This window comes from Hyalella azteca, unplaced genomic scaffold (genome assembly GCF_000764305.2).
Source record: "Hyalella azteca isolate HAZT.00-mixed unplaced genomic scaffold, Hazt_2.0.2 contig11637, whole genome shotgun sequence".
Taxonomy (NCBI): domain Eukaryota; kingdom Metazoa; phylum Arthropoda; class Malacostraca; order Amphipoda; family Hyalellidae; genus Hyalella; species Hyalella azteca.
The window spans coordinates 110,891-135,359 of record NW_025941627.1 but is presented as its reverse complement, the minus strand read 5'-3'; the positions used below and the strand labels follow the sequence as shown (position 1 = coordinate 135,359).

The 24,469-nt window shown below is 36.1% G+C and overlaps 2 protein-coding genes and 1 long non-coding RNA gene across 4 annotated transcripts; all 3 read left to right on the top strand.

Annotated features, from left to right (window-relative positions):
- Positions 1-287: 287 nt before the first annotated feature.
- On the top strand, positions 288-4,746 carry LOC125178656. The gene is made up of 3 exons (XR_007156978.1): positions 288-409; positions 4,231-4,367; positions 4,732-4,746. It is a non-coding gene; the product is annotated as an uncharacterized LOC125178656 (long non-coding RNA).
- Positions 4,747-7,468: 2,722 nt separating this feature from the next.
- On the top strand, positions 7,469-12,077 carry LOC108680715. The gene is made up of 4 exons (XM_018169603.2): positions 7,469-7,698; positions 8,758-8,879; positions 9,274-9,384; positions 10,590-12,077. Exons 1-4 carry the CDS (start codon positions 7,569-7,571, stop codon positions 10,755-10,757), a joined length of 531 nt encoding a protein of 176 aa, XP_018025092.1. The 5' UTR covers positions 7,469-7,568; the 3' UTR covers positions 10,758-12,077.
- A 7,244-nt stretch (positions 12,078-19,321) lies between these two features.
- LOC108680719 (zinc finger Y-chromosomal protein-like) lies at positions 19,322-23,175 on the top strand. 2 transcript variants are annotated; one of them, XM_018169607.2, is made up of 4 exons: positions 19,322-19,551; positions 20,569-20,690; positions 21,038-21,148; positions 21,859-23,175. In XM_018169607.2, exons 1-4 carry the CDS (start codon positions 19,422-19,424, stop codon positions 22,837-22,839), a joined length of 1,344 nt encoding a protein of 447 aa, XP_018025096.1. In that variant the 5' UTR covers positions 19,322-19,421; the 3' UTR covers positions 22,840-23,175. The 2 variants fall into 2 exon arrangements, with proteins under 2 accessions (XP_018025096.1, XP_047738885.1); XM_047882929.1 differs by having other exon boundaries at positions 21,806-21,859.
- Positions 23,176-24,469: the final 1,294 nt, after the last annotated feature.

The window sequence follows — 24,469 nt, the reverse complement described above, 5'->3', positions numbered from 1 at the left end:
GGTAGCCTAAAGTGAAGCAAAGTGCATCAACCAAAATGCTAATTGTGCTCAGGGTTGGAGGTTTGTTATCTCCATACCCGAAGCCTGAAAAATAATTAAAAAATGAGGCATTATTTCCAAGCATTTGCTTGACGCGCGCCTCAATTCACACTCGATCCAATGAGCTTCTGCGTGAACATGCTTTCACAAATGTCGAATTTTTGTGATTAGTCATGACTATTCATTGGATTGAATGCCGGAAAAATGAATAATCAGAGATTATGTAATTTAATCGAATGCGACCGACGTGATCCGATAAAATTTCCGGCAGAGCGTAAGAACTTCTCGGAAGTATTATTTACAGCGGAAGCTGTATAGGTAAACAAATTCTAGACTTTCAGTAACTTATACAAACTCTGAACTCAGTCGTGTAAGTCACTGTCTAGGGCATAGCTACTGCAATTAACTGTGTTGGGAATTGAATGAGACACTGTTAATGTGGACATATGATGCCAACCCTCAATTTTGTATCCCCTATGTCTATTCTCAACTTAGAAGTTAGAAACGTAGCTATCTTGAATATCTTCATCATAAACGATAATAATAAATAAACCATGTTCTCTAATCTACTCATCTCTTCGTTCAATCTTTGCCTTTTTTCTGCACTTCTTTTGTTTTTCTTCTTTTATTATTCTTGTTGCTTAATTGGGGTTTGCCTCAGGTTTATTATTACACTATAAGAGTTGCTTCTTTCATTTTTTATAACTTCTTACCATGCAACATTTTATTAAATAGTTTGGGTTCATTTTAAAGGTCTTTTGCAACTTTGCAAGGGCTATTGTATGGCATCTATGAAAAATTACATATGCTATTTGTAAGGTGCCTGAAACAAAAAAGGAGCACCCCAAATTACCCCTGGCCCTGGGAGCCTGGGAGGGAGTGTACTGTGCATGCATGAGGAGTGTACTGCTAACTGCTGTACTCTCCCATTGGCCATTACTAACACTAACAGTACTGAGTGGTAGTCCAAAGTCCTCTTCTTCTTTGATAGATGATGTAAATGTAGGATAAATGACATCTTAAAATAAATCATAGTTTAGGTTAATTACTTTTCATTCTATGTTGCCACTTGCCTGGTACAAAATTCTATCAATTACAATCTATGCACAATTTTGTGATTACAAATGATGCATTAATTTTTCCTTAAGTGAATTTTTTTATAAAGTGAGGTTAATGTAATCAAAATTATTAGTTATTACTAAATTTTTTGGAAACTGGACTACTGGAGGCTACTAAGGCTTTGCTAACCAAGGTTCTACTGTAAATACATTTTTAGGGGCGTCCCTTATGCCCTCATCTTGCCACAATTTTTTCAATGAGCTACGCAAATTCCATCACTAACATTTTTATGTCAACACCTGTGTGCAACTTTTTTGTATGTAAAATTTTTATAGCAGAGGTACTTTTTTAAAATCTCTCACTTTTCACACTTTTTTCAGGTATTATTTAGAAGTATTAAATGTATGATTTCTTAAATTGCTTTATGCTACATAGATAGGAAAAATATTTAACTTCTCACCACTATTTTCTGTCTGCCCTTTATTAACTCCATTTGATGGTACTTGTTTTTTCTTCATTGATATGATATTAAGGTACTCCATATCCATACATTAACATATTATTGATGTGATATTCCCGTATCCATGGACATGCCATTGATAATTAACAACAATCTTGTTAACTGCAGGCTTCATATCAGCAGCCATTATGAACCATATAGCATTTCTTCTGTATCTGTAAATTTACAGGACAATGCTTTTAATTTTGCACCATTTTAATTGGGTGAAGAGAATTCACTATGACAAAAAATATCATAAAAACATATCTGAAACCAAAAGGAATATTTTAGTGACAACCATCATATATTTTGAAGAAATAAACCTTACCTAGTCTGGATTAATTACTTTTCATTCTATGTTGACTGGTGCGGAGTTCTGTCTATGACATTATACGCACGATTTTGTGATGACTGATGCATTAATTTTTTGTCAAGTGAATTTTTTTACTGAGTGAGGTAATTGTGATCAAAATTCTTTGTTGTGAACCAATTTTTTTGTTAACTGGAGCCTTTGCTTGTAATGTACATGGCAGCTGCACTGCCGCATGCAGTGTTATCTAGACTGTCAGCGTGGGAGGTTGTCTGCTGGAGGCTGCAAGCCGCTCCTCTAATTTAAGGTCGGCGTTCACAAAACTCAAATTACTAAGGTAATTTAAAATTGATATGTAATTGCACCATGCTCTCCCATTGGCCATTACTAACACTAACAGTACTGAGTGGTAGTCCAACTCCAAAGTCCTCTTCTTCTTTGATAGATGATGTAAATGTAGGATAAATGACATCTTAAAATAAATCATAGTTTAGGTTAATTACTTTTCATTCTATGTTGCCACTTGCCTGGTGCAAAATTCTATCAATTACAATCTATGCACAATTTTGTGATGGCAAATGATGCATTAATTTTTCCTTGAGTGAATTTTTTTACAAAGTGAGGTTAATGTAATCAAAATTATTAGTTATTACTAATTTTTTTGGAAACTGGACTACTGGAGGCTACTAAGGCTTTGCTAACCAAGGTTCTACTGTAAATACATTTTTAGGGGCGTCCCTTATGCCCTCGTCTTGCCACAATTTTTTCAATGAGCTACGCAAATTCCATCACTAACATTTTTATGTCAACACCTGTGTGCAACTTTTTTGTATGTAAAATTTTTATAGCAGAGGTACTTTTTTAAAATCTCTCACTTTTCACACTTTTTTCAGGTATTATTTAGAAGTAGTAAATGTATGATTTCTTAACTTGCTTTATGCTACATAGATAGGAAAAATATTTAACTTCTCACCACTATTTTCTGTCTGCCCTTTATTAACTCCATTTGATGGTACTTGTTTTTTCTTTATTGATATGATATTAAGGTACTCCATATCCATACATTAACATATTATTGATGTGATATTCCCATATCCATGGACATGCCATTGATAATTAACAACAATCTTGTTAACTGCAGGCTTCATATCAGCAGCCATTATGAACCATATAGCATTTCTTCTGTATCTGTAAATTTACAGGACAATGCTTTTAATTTTGCACCATTTTAATTGGGTGAAGAGAATTCACTATGACAAAAAATATCATAAAAACATATCTGAAACCAAAAGGAATATTTTAGTGACAACCATCATATATTTTGAAGAAATAAACCTTACCTAGTCTGGATTAATTACTTTTCATTCTATGTTGACTGGTGCGGAGTTCTGTCTATGACATTATACGCACGATTTTGTGATGACTGATGCATTAATTTTTTGTCAAGTGAATTTTTTTACTGAGTGAGGTAATTGTGATCAAAATTCTTTGTTGTGAACCAATTTTTTTGTTAACTGGAGCCTTTGCTTGTAATGTACAGTAATCAAAATTATTAGTTATTACTTAATTTTTTGGAAACTGGACTAATGGAGGCTACCAAGGCTTTGCTAACCAAGGTTCTACTCAAAATGCATGTTTAGGGGTGTCCAGTATTACCCCTTATAAATACCCCGTTGTGCAGAAATGGCCGCCATTGTGTTTTGGATTACGCAAATTCCGTCTTTGAAGTTTTAAAGCCGACATATTTCTGCAACTTTTTTTCAAGCAAAATTTTTAAATATGGCAAATATTTTTTTATTACAGACCTTAGCAGAAGTACTAACATTTATCACTTGAAATATCACTTTCAAACATTTTTTGGGAATTTTTTAGAGCTGGTAAATGTATGATTTCTCAAGCTCCTTTATGCTACATAAATAAAAGAAATGTTGAAGTTTATGCCACTATCTTTACTTTTGCAATATTTCAATTAGTTTCACTGTTATTACATTTTTATACCGTGGTGGAGGACTCCCAATTTACCCCGCCAGTCCCTTATTACCATGTTTTAGGTAGTGCTTAAATGTCTATTTTATTTGTGGATCTGGAAGATGCTATATACTTCATTGATATTTATGATTTCTTTTATTGTTCATACAATTGTTGAACCAAATATCTTGACAGTTACGGTAATGTTGAAAAGCAAGTTGGTGATGATAACTTGCTGTTAATCTTTTCCCCACAGATTCTATAGAAAATACCATTCATAGTAGGTAGTAGTTAGAGTCCATTGCAATATCAATATTCTTCATTGCAAGTATCATCATGCTGTTATATCTTGTAGGTACATTCCATCCAGCAATGGAGGGCAGCAGCTCATCCTTACCCTCCATCATGACAGTTTACATCAAAGAGGAGCCTGAAGATGAGGGAGAGAACATAACTGTGAAGGATGAACCACTTTGCAGTGAAGAATATGAGGTGAAATTTTAAAAAAGATTCATTTGCAAGTCATTGAATTCCACCCCTAACGAATAATATATGGACAAATTTTTAACTCTACTAAATGTACGGTATCATATTTGTAAAGGTGCAAAAGTCTGTACAAATAACCTTCTAAGGAATGTTGTATGCTAGATCATTGGATTCTAGATCATGAATTGTTTATAAATTAAATTTCAAATTGTGATATATGATTCACATTGTATTATTCTGTTTTCTTGAATTGAATATCTGTATGCCTTATTTTTAGTTTGATCCTTTTTTAATTAGGCTAGGCTGTGATCATTTTAGTACATGAATTTCATCCAAATCCATGCATGGTAACTAATGATGTGTTGACCAGAAAACTCTACTTCCCTAAAATACATGATCCTCTGATCTATTTCCCACGGGTAAAGGCGACCCAACTAGTTCAGGCAAAGAAGGAGAGTTGCTGCCTTCATCTGAAGACAGGCTACTCTCCTTCCGCCTCTTATGGCGCGACATTCTCGTAGTTGACAATGTCGCGCTATTGATTAATTCTTAGGTTTCTCAGAGTTCAAAACTACAGTAATCTCAAGTTTCAAAATTGAAATCAGATATGTAGGCTTAGGGACTTACTAACGTCCGTCGTCGATCGCAGCTCGAACTTTTTCTTTCCGAGTGTTGGGTTTGATTCTAGCTTCACGTGACAGTTCTGGTCAAGATTGTTGAGGTGGACGGGTGGTTTAGCACTGGATACTGGAGCAGTGAGTTGCGGGTTCGAGATCCGTAGCAAGCTGTGAAATTTTGCGATGTTCAGAATAGGCGAAAGAGGTAATTGCCGAATCTTACACGCGCTGATACCGCCCCAAAATATAAAATTCTACGCGGTATTCAATGCATCTCATGTTCACTGCGTGTTGGGCTTCTCAGTGTCAGAGCTCATGTATCACTTCTCTAGAGATCAAAATTCAATGCTCCACAGTTTAACAACTCTTTCAGACTTGATAATTGCAAGGAAGAATCCTTTAAAAGCAGACTAGACGAAGCTATGCAGCAGAATATGTTCAGTCTTAGAATGCCTTGCAAATTACGGACCAGGCAATAAGTCCAGCCGCTATCTCAATCAATCGTCAGCTATGGAAAGATCGGGTTCCAAAGGCCGGATCCCTTGTAAATCAAGTCACGAAAAATTCAAGAATTGGCAACAGGCCATGGGCCTATTTTCTTCAATGCCGACACTTTTATTCTATTCTTAACTGGAATCATACTATTCGCGCTTCAGACCAGACACCGTCCAAGTGTCATCTTGATCTCCCTAATTATGGGCCAGGCCGTAGTTGCTGCCGCAAACTACATTATTTGGGAGCAATGTTGATTACTGTAATATAATCTATTTGTGCCAGAATCTGAGATTTGGTCATGTTTGCCAGTGGCCAATTCTTGATATTGCTGAATTTTTACTGCTAATGGCGATGCCTCACTCTTAAGCTGCCACAGATATGTGGCGACCATCAATAGAAACGATCTGTTTTATAAACACAACTGAACCACAACTTCCTGGTGCAATCAAAACAGCTTATTGATCATCATGTGGTGATCGGCCCCTACAAATAGTAGTTTTAGTCGCCGATTTATTGCAGTTGTGAAGATTCCTCCATGTGGATTACGACAGGATGGCGATGGTTGCTGCACGACTATGGGCGGACTGGCCAATGATGTAGAAGATCCTATAAGAAAGGAATTAAATAATGTTCATGAGTTTGATGAACACATTGTGTTTATTTGCTAGAAATATACAAATACTTCCCTTACATGGAATAATTGCATTTTATGCTTGGCAGCAAGGTTACCAGACGTTGGCTCGAAAAAACGACCAAATCCGACATAGGCTTAAATTACTTGTTTAGACCTAATTTTTCAATGACACAAATTACTTAACGTTCAGTTTTCGCGGCCAAACACTTGAAACACTCTTATTATATCAAGAACATAATTTTGTTTTTGTGTGTGGAGTATAGAACGCTTCGTTTTACTGAGACGCTTTTAGTGTTATGATATGAGAACCTAAAATAATGATGATGTCTGAGCTCAGTTCTGAAGGCATTAATAAGAGGTAGAACACAACAGATTAATTAACACAACCTCGAAGGCGAGGCTGCCAGAGCGGCAAGAGACAACGGCCAAATCTGCTCACAATAAAGCCCCCGTATTGAAGATTCATCAGTTAATTCGAAATTGCGGGTGAAATTTTCAGTCATCATAAAAAGTATTTTTTTAATTGAAAATGCTTTAGTTTGAACCCTTCATGAATTTTCGCTGACCAATGCAACTTAACGAGTAAACAGAACCTCTAATTTGGCTAGAAATAAACCCATCTGGCAACCCTAGAGAGTAAATATGCTACAAAAAATAGTGCATCGCACCATCTTGTACATGCAAACTATTCATGGCACTGCACAAATTTTGAAGCTACAAAGAAGACCAACCATAAGAATACTGACAAATACTTAATATTTACATATGGTAATAAATTGTAAGAAAAGGCCTTTTCCTGCACAAATTATAACAGCAGATGCACTGCGAAGTAGCGACATCAACCTCACAGCCCCGCGCGTCCTAAAGTTATAATTATGAAAGGTTACGTTCAGAGGTTTGTAAAAAGTACGCGTGCATAGTTGAATGGAAGCTGAACAAATTCAATGGATATGGTAATATCATATCAATAAAGGATAAACAAGTACAAATCACAGAAAATGTCATTTATTCTACATCTACACTATCTACAAAGGAAGAGGAGGACTTTGGAGTACTGTTAATAATGGATGAGTAGTACACTGCATGCTTCAAACATTTTAAAATTAAGTTTTATTTCAATTGTCCCAAATTACCCCATTCCCAGGGAAATTTGGGAGGCTTTTATTTTCTGTCTGGAACCTTACCAATAGCATATGACTTTTGTTTGGAGATGCCATGCAATAGCCCTTGCAAAGATCTTTAAAATGAGCCAAACTCTTTAATGAAATGTTTCATGGTAAGAAGTTATTTACAAAAAATTCTCAAAACAGTCTCTTATTACCCTGTTTGATGATACTTATTTGATCTTGAATTGCTTACAGATACTCTTCCTGCTTGGTTTAAGTTGGTTATTGCTGGATATCTTACTGCTTCTAGTGTGTCTCAGGAAACCTCATACTTATATACCCGCACATTAATCTCATGGCATACAGTATAAAAGAGTGCAGAGTTGTTCTGCACCAGCTCTCAGATGCTGCAGTCAAGAGTGGCTGGTGCCCTGAGCAGAGCCTCATTCAAGCAGCGACTGACGTGTGCAAACTCGAGCCTGAAGGTATGCTGCACAACTGGTGCGTGCAAGTTTATTTTATTTGTGAATCTGAAAGATGTTATACTTTGTTGATATTCATGATTTTATTGTTCATTTCATTGTTGAACCAAATCCCTTAGCAGTTTTGAAAGTAAGTTGATGATGACAACTTTCAGATTTCAAATATCCAACTATAAGATATATTTACTCCTATGAATTTCCAAAAATTTTGCATATTGAAAGAGTAAATTGCAGTTGAAAAATTAATTTTTAATAAGGTCACTATGCTACAAAAAAGGTTAAAGGTATATTCAATCATTCAAATGTATAGAGTAGCTATTTAGTCTTAATTTAATTCTATACGTTATGATCAAGTTACTTTAATTGATTGAACAGATATTAGTACTATTTCCATCTTTTAAAGATGAGAAAAGCATCAATTCTAAGTTCCAAGTCTAAATGTTCATTTAAATTCGCATATTTAATTCTTGGACATGGTAGAGGTGATGCTATTAATGGTGTGGAATGATGGGCAGATAATTATAAATTGGAGTGATTGGCAGAGGCATGATTTGGCAGGCAATTTAAGGCTAAATCAAAGTTAAAACAACATACTTTAAAATGTTGAAATAACATTGAATGTTAGTCCAGAATAAAAAGTGAATAAACATTTTTTTTTCAACATCATACCTTTTGATATTGTTTCAATGTTGAAATTGCGTTTAATTCCAACGTTAAAAGAGCACTTGTAAAATGTGTTCCGGCAATTGTTGATGCAACATTGAAAAATGATGTTGACTCACTTTTCATTCTAAACTAATAATCAACGGGATTTCAATGTCCCCAAGTGCATTGTTTCAACATTGCTTCAGCCTGACATTGCCTGATGGGAATACTGTAGCCTCAACCACAAACTGGAGGCTGTGGTGAGATCGTTTGGGAGGCAATTTTAAGTGATCATATAAGAGTAACTTGCTGGCTGAAGGGTTGAGGAGGCAGTAAAGATAGCTTAAGTCCAGTATTATGTTGATATTCTTAGCTGCAAGTAGCCTCATGCTAATTATTTATGTAAATTCCATCCAGCAATGGAGGGCAGCAGCTCATCCCTACCCTCCATCATGACAGTTTACATCAAAGAGGAGCCTGAAGATGAGGGAGAGGACATAACTGTGAAGGATGAACCACTTTGCAGTGAAGAATATGAGGTGATATTTTTAACAAGATTTGTAAGCTTGTAATTTAATTAAAATTATTATTAATAACTAAATTATTGACTCAAACAGAATTTGGATGAAGCATATTTTTGCAGTAAGCAAAAGCTTCCACAAAAAATGCTTACACAGAAATAAGCTTATAAACATCCTTATGAGAAATTTTTTATTGTAAGTAACTATTCATGAATTGCTAATAAATTTTATTAAATTAAGGTATTTGATTCACATTGTGCTATTCTGTGAATCTTGTATTGAATATTTTAATTCATTATCTATGGTATAATCCTTTTTGAGTTAGGCCATTTATTGATATTTTTTAATTTACAAATTTCTGTCCAAATCCATGCATGGTAACTAATGTTCCTGCTCATGATGTGCTGACCAGCAAACTCCACTTCCCTCATCTTGCAAGCCATGCAAGAAAGAGGTTCAAGTTGAGGCTCACGAGGCCTGCACCAGCGCCTCACAGTACACTGCTGCAGTGCCTCATAAGCAGGTTGGTGGAGCTGGTTTCTCAGTACAAATAAATTGCTGAGCAATTCAAATGCTGATGATAGCTGATGATGATCAGCTCTTCTGATCTGATCTGATGATCAGCTCTTATTTTTAATACGTACATTTATCATTTGTTAAGCAATTTATATTCTCAGTCCTTTGTTCTCCCATCCAAAGTTTTTGACTCATTTTCTGATAAATATCTTCCTGTTTAATCAAAGGTTAATGTTAGTATTCCATTGAAGGTTTAAAATGAACAGAACTTCTGTGGCAATATGTACCTCCTCCGGTAATGCATGCTGCAATGGTGTTCATTTCTTGTATACTGTGAGATTTGATTTCGATGTTGTTAGAGTTTGTAGTGTCTAATTTATGTTTAATATTTTGATAGCCCAATATTTATTTGTAAGCTCTAGTTTTTTCGAGTGCAGCGCGTTTCGTAGACAGTATACCTGCCGTGGCTCTTATTTCCAATCGAAATCGATTTTCACAATGACAAAATTTTAACGTTGCAAGACAAGACATTAATAAACTCGATGGTCAACTTTTGGGAGGCTTGAATTTTTGAGTGAAATAAAGTAAATAATTAGTTAAATCAGTTTTGTATCCTCGACGACTGACTAATTATTATAACAAGATCTTTTGGAGTCAGATCAAAGCAGAAGAGTTTAACTCGTTGTGAACACCGGAATTGCGAACTGAGGTCGGGTAGATCCTGCATAGCAATTCAAGATTCAACATATACCTTGTTTTTCAGGTTTTTTTGTTCTTCTGTTTAAATAAATTAGAGTTTGGTATTTCTATGTTGGAAATGGATATGAATTCACACTTTCTTTCTGTTTATTTTACAGATGAATTCTTTCTGCATAATCCTCGTATCAGGTATCCAAAATGTCATTGTTCTGTAAAAGATGTATATACATCAGACACGACTTGAGACATTGTTTATGGACTTGCATTAACAGAAGTTCCGTGCCCTGATGTCTTTTCTATTTCTATTGCTGAGATGATTTTCCTTTTATTAGAAATATTCTAATGCAATTGATATAATTCAAGCCTTTTATGTGAATTCTGTCTCCATAAAAAAGTTTAGAAGACAATGATAATTTTATCTAATATACGTTTGAACACTGCATTAATTTTATGACTCGAGTTCATTGCCTGATTTGAAAGAATTGCTCACATGAATCTGCTCTCGGTCTCCAGGATGTCTTGCCTTGCAATGCCCAGAGCAACATTGGACAGGATGAGTGGATGGCAGTTTCTCCTGAAAACATTGAAAAAGATATTTCTGTTGCTGAGAAAAATATTTCTCCAGTGTCCAATCAAGCAGCTTTAGTCCAGGAAGTTCTCTTTGATCAGCCTGTGGCCTAGTTCAAGTCTTTTGAGTCAAACTTGTCCAACAAAGACAATGGAAGATTAGCAGAGTTATTGCATGAAGTTTCCTCATCAACTGATTCATCCCATTCTAAAGTTCCTTTTAATGACCTCCAGTTAAACAAAAATGATTTTGGATCTAAATTTAAATGCACGTTATGCAACTATGTAACAGCTAAAAAACAAAATCTCCATAGTCACTTGTTTGCAAAACATGGTTTGGGGGAAGGATTCAAATGTAAGTTGTGTGATTATGCTGCTGGTAGTAAAGTTCATCTCAGCAAGCACGTTTTTTCGAAGCATGGTTTGGGAGGCTTAAAATGCAAGCTCTGTGATTATTCTGTATGTGATAAATCTCGTTTAAATGAGCACATGTTTTCTAAGCATGGCATGGGTAAAGGATTTCAATGCAGGTGGTGTGATTATGTCAACTGCAGAAAAGATCGCCTTGATAGCCACATGTTTTCTAAACATGGTTTAGGGAAGGGATTCCCATGTGAGTTTTGTGATTATGTCACTGGTAAGAAATGGTCTCTAACAAAGCACCTGAAATCCAAACATGTTCTGGATTATGAAAAAACTATTAGTACAAGTAGTGCTACTATGTCTGCTGACAACCCAACCTAAGCTTTGTTGAGGGGGTTTGGTTGAATTCTGTTTGTGTGTATAGGTTGCAGCTGGTAAATATCAGATAAAATGTGTACTGATTTATAGCAGTTGTTTGGTTAAAGTATTCCATATTGAGTTTTCATGCCACAATCAAAATTTGAATGAGACTTGCAAACTATGCACCTTCCATGTCAAGAAATCAAGGTCTTGATGCTCTGTAATCTGGTCGGCCTTCTCATTTTGTGCCAGAATTTTTAATTTTAAATAGAATCTTATTTAGATGAGATAATGTGAGTGAAGCAGATCAATTATTCTGCTCTTATAATCGGTACGTAGTTCAATACATTGAAATTTTCAAGATTATTGGAATCAAGTACTTAGTCTTTTCATTACTCAGTTGGGGGAAGGGCCTTTCCAATAATAAACTTCTTAGTGGCAACAATAGTAGCGTCCACTTGTAGGCTACTTATTTAAAGTTGCTAGATTGAAATAACATTTACCAGGTTGAATTTAGTTGAGGTTTGTGATAATGATTTCTCAATGTGAATTTTAGGATTACATATTTAACTTTGAATTTAAGTTACCCAATCTTCAGCTAGAGATAACACCTACTCCTGGAGTTGGAAGATAATATGTCTAAGATATTGTACTGATGATAAAATACATGAGATTTCATCTCATAATAATATGCATTCAAAAATTACTTTTAGAGACCACATGTACTATGTAATTTTTTATGTTACACATGTACTATACGGTGCCTGGGACCCCCACGTGCGCGGTGCCTGGGACCCCCACGTGCGCGGTGCCTGGTTTTGTTTATGTGTTTTTAGACCTCAAGCACGTGACGAGGATATAGAAGTGAAGTTGTAGTCACTGTAAGCGAGTGTGAAGCGTCCATTTAATGTGGGACGTCGCTCTAGGGTGTTCGTCAGATCAGCTTGAACCTTGCATTCTTGAAATGTCAAGCCCCTTACGGACCTGATAAAAGTCCAGCAGATGTTTCCATGGGCCTATTTCTTCAGCGCCGTAACCACAATACTATACTACGCTTATCTCCACAAATACTACAACATAGTCCACCTCGAAAACGTGGTGTGTTTTTACAAGCCTCGCTCGGCGCGCTATACCCGCCCAAGCCTCAGTCTGCTCCGTGTTGACATTTTGTGAGCATCGGTGCTACTCTTCTCTTCTCCAGCCTGGATTAATTTTTTGGTGATATGTAATTTTAGTTTTAAGCGTCTTTAGGTATTCGCATTATTTATGTGTCAACCCTAGGCAATCAGCGTGGCCAACCATTAGTTATATAATGTAAAATCTAGAGATCCATAGCTAAAGCGACTATTTCGATGCTGATCATAAACATGCCACTACTCGGTGTTTGATATACACAATGGCTTCCTAGCCCTTACCCTTCCTTACGAATGTCTAGCCATATTTCATGATGTCTCCCTGTTAAACGAGAATTGTGTATATTAACGATGGCTTACCCTTTGGGGTGAGATCTAAAAACACCTCATGGTTTTGATTGATGCTTATATATGACACCACATTATACCCCTGTGCAGCTTTAATATCGTTCAAAACCGGGTAGTTTTTGAATTGTTTCTTCATATGTTCATATTGCAGCAATTTATTTGCAATGCAGTGCTTCAAGACAACTATCAAGATATTGCCAGTCTCTACTCGTAGACCTGGTATAAATTTGCACCAACCTCAATATATTCGATACCTCCATTGATGCTTTTACGAAATGCATGGCCATCAATATCAACTGTTTATGTTTACCAACCATTGACGCTAATTCCTGCCAGTTTTGTCACGAAGTCGCCAAAATCTTATAAGTCTCCAATGCTGCCTAATCAAAACCTTTATTTGTGTAATAATCACCTCGTGCATGGTTCAATTCCTCGTTGATGGACCACCACATCCATGTCATAATGTGTTATATTATCATTTGCAGTGAATTTTTGATGAATTTCACTATATCATAATTTAGCATTCAATGTTTTCAATAGGTTGAAGGACATATGCGTTGATTGTCTAAGATCAGACTAAATTAAGATAAAACGCAAACAATATGGTGCACGTGCCCCAATTTATACTATTCTAAATTGCAATCGATATGTACTGCACAGGTAAAAATTAGTATACCCCTCATGTTTCCAACATTCCGGAAACGCTAAATTCTCCGTGAAATATCATGGATCATTTGTGCGCCACGGCTGCGCTCCTGCTGATTGGTCATTGGTGCACAAATTTGGTGGTGCTTGGCTGCGTACCCGAGAAGAAACTCTTATAATTTGAATTATACTTCTATGTATACAGTGCAAAGGTGTATACTGTATAGACGTATAGTGTATACCTTTACAAATAGTAGCATGGTACCATCATTCTATGACCTATGTAGCATAATGCAAGTTAAGAAATCATACATCTAGAAAATCCCTGAAAACAGTGTGAAAAGTGAGTTATTTAAAAAGTACCTTTGCTAAGGTCTGTAGCAAAGAAAAATTTTCAGTATTAAAAAATTTCACTTGCAAAAAAGTTGCACACACTCACAGGTGCTGTCTTGAAAACGTTATTGATGAAATTTGCATTGCTCAATCCAAAAAATGGTGGCCATTCTGGCTCTGCAACATGGGGTAATAGGAGACACAACCCGGGCCCTGAATTGAAATTGAAATTGTTTGGCAAAGGCTTCAGTTGAAAAAAAAAAGATTAGCAACAAAGAATTTTGATCACCATCAAATGGGGCTTAACGGGCCATGGGGTAATAAGGAATGGGAATGGTAAATCAGGACAGTTGTCCCACCTTTCATAGAAATGTTGTACTGGCTAAACTAGTAAAAATATTGCAAAACTAAAAATAGTTGTGTAAAGTTCAACATTTCTACTATCTATAATCTATGTAGTATGTAGTACTAGGCTAGTATGTAGGCAGCCACTGAGCAGAGAGTGGATGAATATTGCAAGATCTTTGGCGACGCTTCAGTAGCAAAATTTACGCCTTCAGAAGATCTTGCCAACACATTTAGATTGAAATTCTTGCATTTAATATATTTGTCAGTCTTCAGCCAACTATTTGAAAAAAGTAAGGTTTCCAGTATGTTGGATGGATCAGGATGCAGTGAAGCTTGTCCGGAAATTGGTTGCAAAGAGTTCCCGCCAAAAAAATGTAAACGTCAAGTTTACGATAACGTAGTTGCGGTCAGGATGGAATTCTAATTTCGAAGGTTCATATATTATTTTGATCCACCAAGACAATTTTTTCTACCCAATATCGTTATTTGAGGCAAAAATGAACTTCTTAAAGGCTTAAAACACGTATGCTAACTTGCTCAGTTTCTATAAAGTACCTAATCACTTGGAAGTTGTAATCCTGCACCTTTCACTCAACAATTAAAATTAAACTTACAAAAAGTATTAGTTAGTCAAAAATTTGTCTTAAGTTGACCGCAATGAACTAAACTTCATTAAGTAATTATAACTACACTGCAAAGAGGAGTTTTCCATCATGCACACTAAACACGCAATTCAGAGTTCAGACAAGCAGAACTACATATCACGTAGGCTAACGTGCTACTGAATTAAATAGGTACCTAGCTTCTTTCCCACTCCCGGTGCATAATCTAGTGGGATGATCAATGCGGATGGTAACTGAGTCAAACTAATCAATCGTATACGTAGTGCAAGAGAATGAATAATTATGTTGTTTCTGATCAAACAAACGAAAACTTCTGATCAAATGAAATAAAACTTCTAATCAAACGAACAAAAACAAACTTTTTGAAGATAATTCTGAAATCATATAGAATTCTAATACGGATTGTTAATTTTAACATCAGATTTCCAAAAATCAAGTATTGCATTTCTTTTAATTGAAAAACATTCTTTTACATCAAAACAACAAATTTTTTCTTACAGCTCCTCACGAATGACGAATGAATGCTGATCATATTGATGAATGATGATCTTACTCTTATAGCAAAAAATTTTAAATTGAACGATTTTGTCATTAGTATGTTGGCTACGTTACGACTCTTTTACGTCATTTTACGTGCCGCCCGGCAGTTTTTTGGGTGTCCTGAAAACCTCCGATTGGTCGCACGGCAAACCCTCCTACAGTTTTCTCTCCTACAGTTTTTTACATCTCCTCCTACAGTTTTTAAGCTACAGCAATGAGACATATACCATTCGATTCGTAAAGACCATACCTATAGAACTGATGATCATTTTTTAATTTCTGTCTGGTTCGTTTTTTATATGGGGGAGAAGGGGGGGGAGGGGGGAAAAATGAGAAAAAATGAGAAAAATGTGATAAAACGCGCATAAAAAAAACTAAGAGGAAAATGAGAAAAATGATCATCAAATCTATAGGTATGGTCCTTACAAACCGAATGATATGTGTCTCGATGTTGTAGGATGATATTTGTAGGAGGAGATAGATTTTCTAAAGTACCCCTTTTCAGCCGTTTTCTATAAATTTCACGTTTTCTATCAATTTTTTCGAAAAATTCATGTGAGCAAAATGTTATTTTTTTACATTTTACGTATGTATGTGAAGTTTCATGATGATCGGATAATAACTGTAGAAGTTTTTCCAGAGGGTAGTCGGTCCCCTTAATGCACTATATGGTACGTGCTCTATGTTTTATATAATGAAATAGTTTCCCATGTTAAACAACAAAAATTTTTTAAAATACACAAAACGTCCGAAAACACAGGATGGCAGACGAAATCATTCAGAATTTGAAGTGAATTTATTAAGATAAATTCAACATAATAGGGCAAAAAATAGAAAAAATTCAAATCTGGAACGTATAAATGGGTTTTTATAATTTAAAAAAACTTTTAATCATTTAAATCTCAGAATGGAATGTGAATCAAATCTATTTATTGTGAAATCAGACTAGACACAACCAAAACATAAGCGTGTGACACCGTCTTGTAATACGTAAACAGAAAACACAATGTGAACCTACGCAGTGAAAAAGTAGCAGTTAATCTCATAATTTTGTGTGATATCGAAAACTTTGTTGGTGTTGTCCAATCGTGAGAATTTTTATGAAGCTGGATGTGTTTTTTTCATTTTAGAATGTATTCATTGCAAAAATGTGTCTGCTAGCCTACAGATAAACGACTAGTTAACTTGATTAGTCGTTGGCAACATGGGATTGGATTTCAAACCATGCGCAATTTCAGAAGCACGGCAGTTTCTAATGAGCTCAGTTTATCAATTTTCATTGCAGTGGAAGGTGGTGTAACGCGGTGGTAGGGTTGGTATTTCGATACGTTTTCTTATATTGACATGAGAATATATTACCTATACAGAATTCCACACTGGTTGCGGTCACATTAGGGCAGTCAGACTGCATTATCAAATGTTCAGTTGACACTTGCTGTACAATAAGACTGTTTTTAGGGTAAAATGAGTTATTTGGGGTAACGCGTGCATGCAACCTTGTAAATAAGTTCGTGGCTTGTAAATAGTTTTTCATTACTCAGCGTAAATGGCTTTTCATTAAAAATTACTCAGCAATGCATCTTAAAATTACCCGGTGACGCTTAGGCTTAAAAACCCATTTATTGGTGATGCTGCATCCACCCTCTGCACCCTGGGTAGGTAGCATAAAGTAAGTTAGGAAATCATATTTTCACTACTTTCAACTTCAAGAAATCCCTGAAAAATGTGTGAAAAGTGCGGTTTTGGAAAACTATCTGTGAGGCTGTGCTTAGCCTATGGTCTGTAGCAAAAAATGTAATGTATTAAAAATTTTACTTACATTAGTTACATAAAAGTTGAACATAGGTGTTTGCTTAAAAATGTGATTGACAGAATTTGCAGATCTCATCCAAAAAATGGCAGCCATTTCCACAAGACATGGTATTAAGTTTTTTTAATTTGAGGGACACCCGCAAAAATGCATTTACAGTAGAACCTTGGTTAGCAAAGGCTCCAGTCAACAAAAAAATCAATTGACAACAAATAATTTTGATTACCTACATTTACCTTGCTCAGCAAAAAAGAAATTCACTTAAGGGGAGCTGGTGCAAAAATTGTCAATTTAGACTTTTCCTGTTTTTATGCTCATCTTAAAGCTGACATTCTGACCTATCCAACGGTACCAAACCCATCTTTGTATGTTTATTTATGCGTTTACCACAGATCACATAAGGGTTAGGTGTTGTGGAGCTCTTCAACATTTTCTTTTGGGGGAAATTGCTGGCCAGACACATAAGACTAACGTCTGTGGACCCTGTAGTTCAGTTGCCCAGTAGCTGCTATGCTGGAAGGTGCTCATGCAGTCATTCTCTGCATCTGTGACTGAATTCTAGCTCAAGTAAGGCTTTGCCTGGTATCCTTGCTACCATAAATGTCTACATATAACATGCCGCGGCCGCTCGCGGGCACTCAGGGCTTTGTCGCACTCTCCTGAACATTTTAACTTATTGTCACTACAAACCTATCTCCTAGAGTTTTGAAGCTACATCAATGAGAGATATACCATTCAATTTGCAAAGAAAAGATCTAGAGATTCATTGTAGATTTTTTTCAATACCACTATAGTTTTGAAAATATTTTGAAAAAAGGGAGGGGGGAAAAAGGGGAAATAAAAAATGTATTAAACAATTTACGAAAAATGGGAAATAAAAAATGTATCAAACAATTTACGAAAAATGCCCCCCCACCCACAAAAATTCTAATTTCAAAAAAAAGCTTTAACCAATTGAAAGATATGGTCTTTACTCATTGAATGATAAGCTTCTCGACATTGTAGCTTGAAAATCCCAGGAGGAGATAGATTTTGACAGTATGGTACTGCCTTTTCTGGCCATTTTCTAATAATTTCACATCTACATCATCTACCAAGGTAGAGAAGGACTTCAGAGTACTGTTAGTAATGGATGAGTACACTCTGCATGCTTCAAACATTTTAAAATTAAGTTATATTTTGAGTGTTCTGGATTAACCCGTTCCCAGGGGTAATTCGGGACACTTATTTTGCATCTGGCACCTTAGGAAGAGCTTATGAAATTTTCTTGGAAATCCCATATGGCAGCCTTTGCAAAGAGCTTTAAAATGAGCCCACACTTGTTTATGAAATGTTTCATGGTGAGAACTTAACAAAAAACGCCCAAAGCCGTCCCTTATTACCCCAGTTATTACCCAATCAACGTTTTGTCACTTGACAAAAAATTTGTGCTTTTTTGATCACCACAAAATTGTGCATTGATTGTCACCAATAGTATTGTGCACTGGGCAACATAGAATGAAAAGTAATTAACCTAAACTATGATTTTTTTTCTCCAAAAAATATGATGGATGTCACTAAAATATTATTTTCTGTTCCAGGGATGTTTTTAATAATCTGTTTCTTGTTATAGTTTACTTGACCTAATTAAAATTGTGTAAAATTACAAGCCCAGTCCTGTAAGCTTACTGATAAATAGGAAATGCTATTGGTATGGCTGCTGTTATGAAGCTTACAGTGGACAAGGTTGTTGTCAATGCTCTGCTCAATGACATGTCCATGGATATGGTAATATCATATCAATAAAGGATAAACAAGTACAAATCACAGAAAATGTCATTTATTCTACATCTACACTATCTACAAAGGAAGAGGAGGACTTTGGAGTACTGTTAATAATGGATGAGTAGTACACTGCATGCTTCAAACATTTTAAAATTAAGTTTTATTTCAATTGTCCCAAATTACCCCATTCCCAGGGAAATTTGGGAGGCTTTTATTTTCTGTCTGGAACCTTAGCAATAGCATATGACTTTTGTTTGGAGATGCCATGCAATAGCCCTTGCAAAGATCTTTAAAATGAGCCAAACTCTTTAATGAAATGTTTCATGGTAAGAAGTTATTTACAAAAAATTCTCAAAACAGTCTCTTATTACCCTGTTTGATGATACTTATTTGATCTTGAATTGCTTACAGATACTCTTCCTGCTTGGTTTAAGTTGGTTATTACTGGATATCTTACTGCTTCTAGTGTGTCTCAGGAAACCTCATACTAATATACCCCCACATTAATCTAATGGCATACAGTATAAAAGAGTGCAGAGTTGCTCTGCACCAGCTCTCAGATGCTGCAGTCAGGAGTGGCTGGTGCCCTGAGCAGAGCCTCATTCAAGCAGCAACTGACGTGTGCAAACTCGAGCCTGAAGGTGTGCTTCACAACTGGTGCTTGCAAGCCTAGTTTATTTGTGAATCTGAAAGATGTTGTACTTTGTTGACATTCATGATTTTATTGTTCATTTCATTGTTGAACCAAATCCCTTAGCAGTTTTGAAAGTAAGTTGGTGATGACAACTTTCAGCTTTCAAATATCCAATTATAATATATATTTACTCCAATGAATTTCCAAAAATTTTACATATTGAAACAGTAAATTGTAGTTTAAGAATTGATTTAATAAGGTCAATATGCTAAAAAAATGTTATATATCCAATCATTCAAATGTATAGAGTAGCTATTTAGTCTTAATGTAATTCAATATTATCAAGTTACTTTCATTGATTGAATAAATATTACTATTTCCATCTTTTAAAGATATGAAAAGCAGCAATCCAAGTCTAAATGTTCATGTGGAGTGGTGATCAGATAATAACTAGTGATTAGCAGAGGCCTGATCCAGCAGTCAATGTCAGGCTAAATCAACATTGAAACAACATACTTTAAAATTTTGTAATATCATTGAATGTTAGTCTAGAATAAAAAGTGAATCAATGTTATTTTTTTCAACATCATACATTTTGATATTGTTTCAATGTTGAAATTGCCATGAAATCCAATGTTAAAAGAGCACTTGTAAAATGTATGTATCAGGTTAACATGTTCCATCATGAATGTCACAGTATTCAGGCAATTGTTGATGCAACATTGAAAAAATGATGTTGATTCACTTTTCATTCTAAACTAATAATCAACGGGATTTCAATGTCCCCAAGTGCATTGTTTCAACATTGATTCAGCCTGACGTTGCCTGATGGGAATACTGTAGCCTCAACCACAAACTGGAGGCTGTGGTGGGATCGTTTGGGAGGCAATTTTAAGTGATCATATAAGAGTATCTTGCTGGCTGAAGGGTTGAGGAGGCAGTTAAGATGGCTTAAGTCCAGTATTATGTGATTTTCTTAGCTGCAAGTAGCCTCATGCTATTAATTCCTGTAAATTTCATCCAGCAATGGAGGGCAGCAGCTCATCCCTACCCTCCATCATGACAGTTTACATCAAAGAGGAGCCTGAAGATGAGGGAGAGGACATAACTGTGAAGGATGAACCACTTTGCAGTGAAGAATATGAGGTGATATTTTTACATGATTTGTAAGCTTGTAATTTAATTAAAATTATTATTAATAACTAAATCATTGACTCAAACAGAATGTGGATGAAACATATTTTTGCAGTAAGCAAAAGCTTCCACAAAAAAAGCTCACACAGAAATAAGCTTTTAAACATCCTTATGAGAAATTTTTTATTGTAAGTAACTATTCATAAATTGCTAATAAATTTTATCAAATTAAGGTATTTGATTCACATTGTGCTATTCTGTGAATCTTGTATTGAATATTTTAATTTATTATCTATGGTATAATCCTTTTTGAGTTAGGCCATTTTTTGATATTTTTTAATTTACAAATTTCTGTCCAGCAAACTCCACTTCCCTCATCTTGCAAGCCATGCAAGAAAGAGGTTCAAGTTGAGGCTCACGAGGCCTGCACCAGCGCCTCACAGTACACTGCTGCAGTGCCTCATAAGCAGGTTGGTAGAGCTGCTTTCTCAGTACAAATAAATTGCTGAGGAATTCAAATGCTGATGATAGCTGATGATGATCAGCTCTTCTGATCTGATCTGATGATCAGCTCTTATTTTTAATACGTACATTTATCATTTGTTAAGCAATTTATATTCTCAGTCTTTTGTTCTCCCATCCAAAGTTTTTGACTCATTTTCTGATAAAATATCTGCCTGTTTAATCTAAGCTTGTTGTTAGTATTACATTGAAGGTTTGAAATGAACAGAACTTCTGTAGCAATATGTACCTCCTCTGGTAATGCATGCTGCAATGGTGTTCATTTCTTGTATACCTTGTTTTTCAGTTTTTTTTTGTTCTTCTGTATAAATAAATTAGAGTTGGGTATTTCTATGTTGGAAATGGATATGAATTTACATTTTCTTTCTGTATATTTTACAGATGAATTCTTTCTATATAATCCTCGTATCAGGTATCCAAAATGTCATTGTTCTGTAAAAGATGTATATACATCAGACAAGACTAGAGACATTGTTTATAGACTTGCATTGACAGAAGTTCCGTGCCCTGATGTCATTTCTACATCAATTGTCAAGATGATTTTTCCTTTTATCAGAAATATTCTAATGTTATTAATATAATTCATGTTTTTTTGTGAATTCAAGTTCATTGCCTAACTTGAAAGAATTGCTCACAAGAATCTGCTCTCCGTCTCCAGGATGTCTTGCCTTACAATGCCCAGAGCAACATTGGACAGGATGAGTGGATGGCAGTTTCTCCAGAAAACAAGGAAAAAAATATTTCTGTTGCTGAGAAAAATATTTCTTCAGTGCCCAATAGAGCAGCTTTAGTCCAGGAAGTTCTCTTTGATCAGCCTGTGGCTGAGTTCAAGTCTTTTGAGTCAAACTTGCCCAACAAAGACAATGGAAGATTAGCGGAGGAATTGCATAAAGTTTCCTCATTGACTGATTCATCCCATTCTGAAGTTCCTTTTAATGCCCTCCAGTTAAACAAAAATGATTTTGGATCTGAATTTAAATGCAAGTTATGTGACTATGTAACAGCTAAAAAACAAAATCTCCATAGGCACTTGCTTGCAAAACATGGTTTGGGGAAACGATTCCAATGTAAGTTGTGTGATTATGTTTCGGGCAGGAAAACACAACTCAAAATACACATGTTCTCTGAACATGGTTTTGGGAGGAGTCTAGAATGTGATCTGTGTGACTATGTTACTGCTCAAAAAAAAAGTTTCCAATATCACCTGTTTGCAAAACATGGCTTGGGGAAAGGACTCAAATGTAAGTTGTGTAATTATAAAACTGACAGACAAACACAACTCAAAGCACACATGTTCTCTAAACATGGTTTAGGGAAGAGTGTAAAATGTGATCTTTGTGACTATGTTACTGCTCAAAAAAAATGTTTTCGATATCACCTGTTTGCAAAACATGGTTTGGGGGAAGGATTTCAATGCAAGTTGTGTGATTATAGCAACTGTAGACTAGATTTTCTTGATAGCCACATGTTTTCTAAACATGGCTTAGGGAAGGGATTCCCATGTGAGTTCTGTGATTATGTCACTGGTTCGAAAAGTTCTCTCAATAAGCACCTGAAATCCAAGCATATTCTGGTTAGTGGAAGATCTATTAGTGCAAGTTGTAGTACTGTGACTTCAAACAGTCTGATCTATACTTAGTTTTGGGGGTATTGGGATATTCTGTTTGCATAGGTTGCAACTGGTATATATCAGATGAAATTTGTACAGATTTATGACTATTGTTCGGTATAGGTATTCCATTTTGAGTTTAGTTATGCCATAATCAAATTTAAATGACACTACCTTGAATAAACTAGGGTGGTTTTTAACTTGGTATTGGATTTTTACCAAGCTTGATTTAGACCTAAGAGGTTGTGAGAATATATATTTTATATTTATTAAATTCAAAACTGTGTATTTCAAAGCCTATGGTAATCTCATCAATTGCATTCAATAAGTTTGATCTCAACAAGGGCCTATACTTTCAAAAAAAGTTAAGAGATCGTAAGTTCATCCGCCAATCATTGACGGCCTTTTAAGCCAAATCCACCAATCATAGACAAGAAAATAGAGCGTAAGTACTTACGTTCACTTAGCGAGTTTTGAATGTATGGCCCAAGTACTTTTTGGGATCACTCTGAAAATATACTCCTCTCGGTAGAGTTTTTAGTTAAACTATCCCACTGTCAGGTTTTAGCACAAGAATATCAGACGTGACGGGTTCTCACACTGGCAGCTACGACTTGACAAGGAGAATGACAAACATAACATCTCAGACATCATATACCAAAAGGCAAAATACCCTACGCCTAGTTACAGAGCTGGGAACGGTGAAAAAATGTGAGCACACAGCCCTACTAGCAGAGATAAATCCTATCCCATACAGAGCTGGGCCTGAGACAACAGACTAGACAATTACTTACAGGCCCGGAATTGTTAATTGAAACTGACACAGCGAGAACTAAATAAAGGTGGCTACACAATAATGCTAGTATTTCAATCAATTTCCACATTGGTACATCACCGTGTTGTGAAGAAAAAATCCCTTGGCGAATCCACGGAATCTCTGCCTGCGAGACTGGTCAATCCCGGCTCTTGACAATGCGCTCTGGGCGAGGTTCACTGGAGACGTCTCCTCGATGACAGCCGGCGGTATTTAGTACGGCTATAGTATGCTGAACGCCCGATCGTGGTTGTTGTTGTTGTTGTTGTGGTTCCCCGATCTCATTTTTATAAGAGACCCCCCTCGCGCAGGTACGACACCACCGACAGGGGGTCGCTCCAGAGCTTTAGGGTCGAGGTTATGTGGTGGTGTTGTCTGAGGTCCTGCCAGAGCGGACATTCCAGGAGAATGTGAGTGATAGTGTGGGGAGCTCTCTGGCAGGATGGGCAGGTGTCTGTGTCTGTTTGGCCTATTCTGTGTCTGTTTGGCCTATTTTGTTTGCGTATGTTTGTAGTGAAGGGTGGTGGCCGCAGCGCAGCCTGGCTAGGTATACTCTCTCCAGTCTAGAGAGCTGTGTTTCTGTGCTGCTTATGTCAGGTGGATGGTGCCCAAGGACTTTGTTGTTGCCGGCCACCTCCAGCGTTCTGAGTGTCATAATTGTGTGTAAGTGTTTTTTTGTGCTGGTGTTGCCTTGGGGTGGGGGGTACTGTATCTTGTATGTTGGTGTAGTATCTGTGTGGGATTTGCACTATTTGTCTGTGTGTAGGTGGGTGGTTGCGTAGGTAGTGGCACGGGTGTTGTGTGTTGTTTATGGCTGCGACTATAAATTGTGTTCCTCTCATGTCG

Coding starts and splice junctions, on each gene's coding strand:
- LOC108680715 (XM_018169603.2), top strand. CDS start 7,569: ATGGCATACAGTATAAAAGAGTGCAGAGTTGTTCTGCACCAGCTCTCA. Junction 8,880..9,273: donor TTTGCAGTGAAGAATATGAG/GTGATATTTTTA, acceptor TGTGCTGACCAG/CAAACTCCACTTCCCTCATC. Junction 9,385..10,589: donor CTGCAGTGCCTCATAAGCAG/GTTGGTGGAGCT, acceptor CTCGGTCTCCAG/GATGTCTTGCCTTGCAATGC.
- LOC108680719 (XM_018169607.2), top strand. CDS start 19,422: ATGGCATACAGTATAAAAGAGTGCAGAGTTGCTCTGCACCAGCTCTCA. Junction 20,691..21,037: donor TTTGCAGTGAAGAATATGAG/GTGATATTTTTA, acceptor ATTTCTGTCCAG/CAAACTCCACTTCCCTCATC. Junction 21,149..21,858: donor CTGCAGTGCCTCATAAGCAG/GTTGGTAGAGCT, acceptor CTCCGTCTCCAG/GATGTCTTGCCTTACAATGC.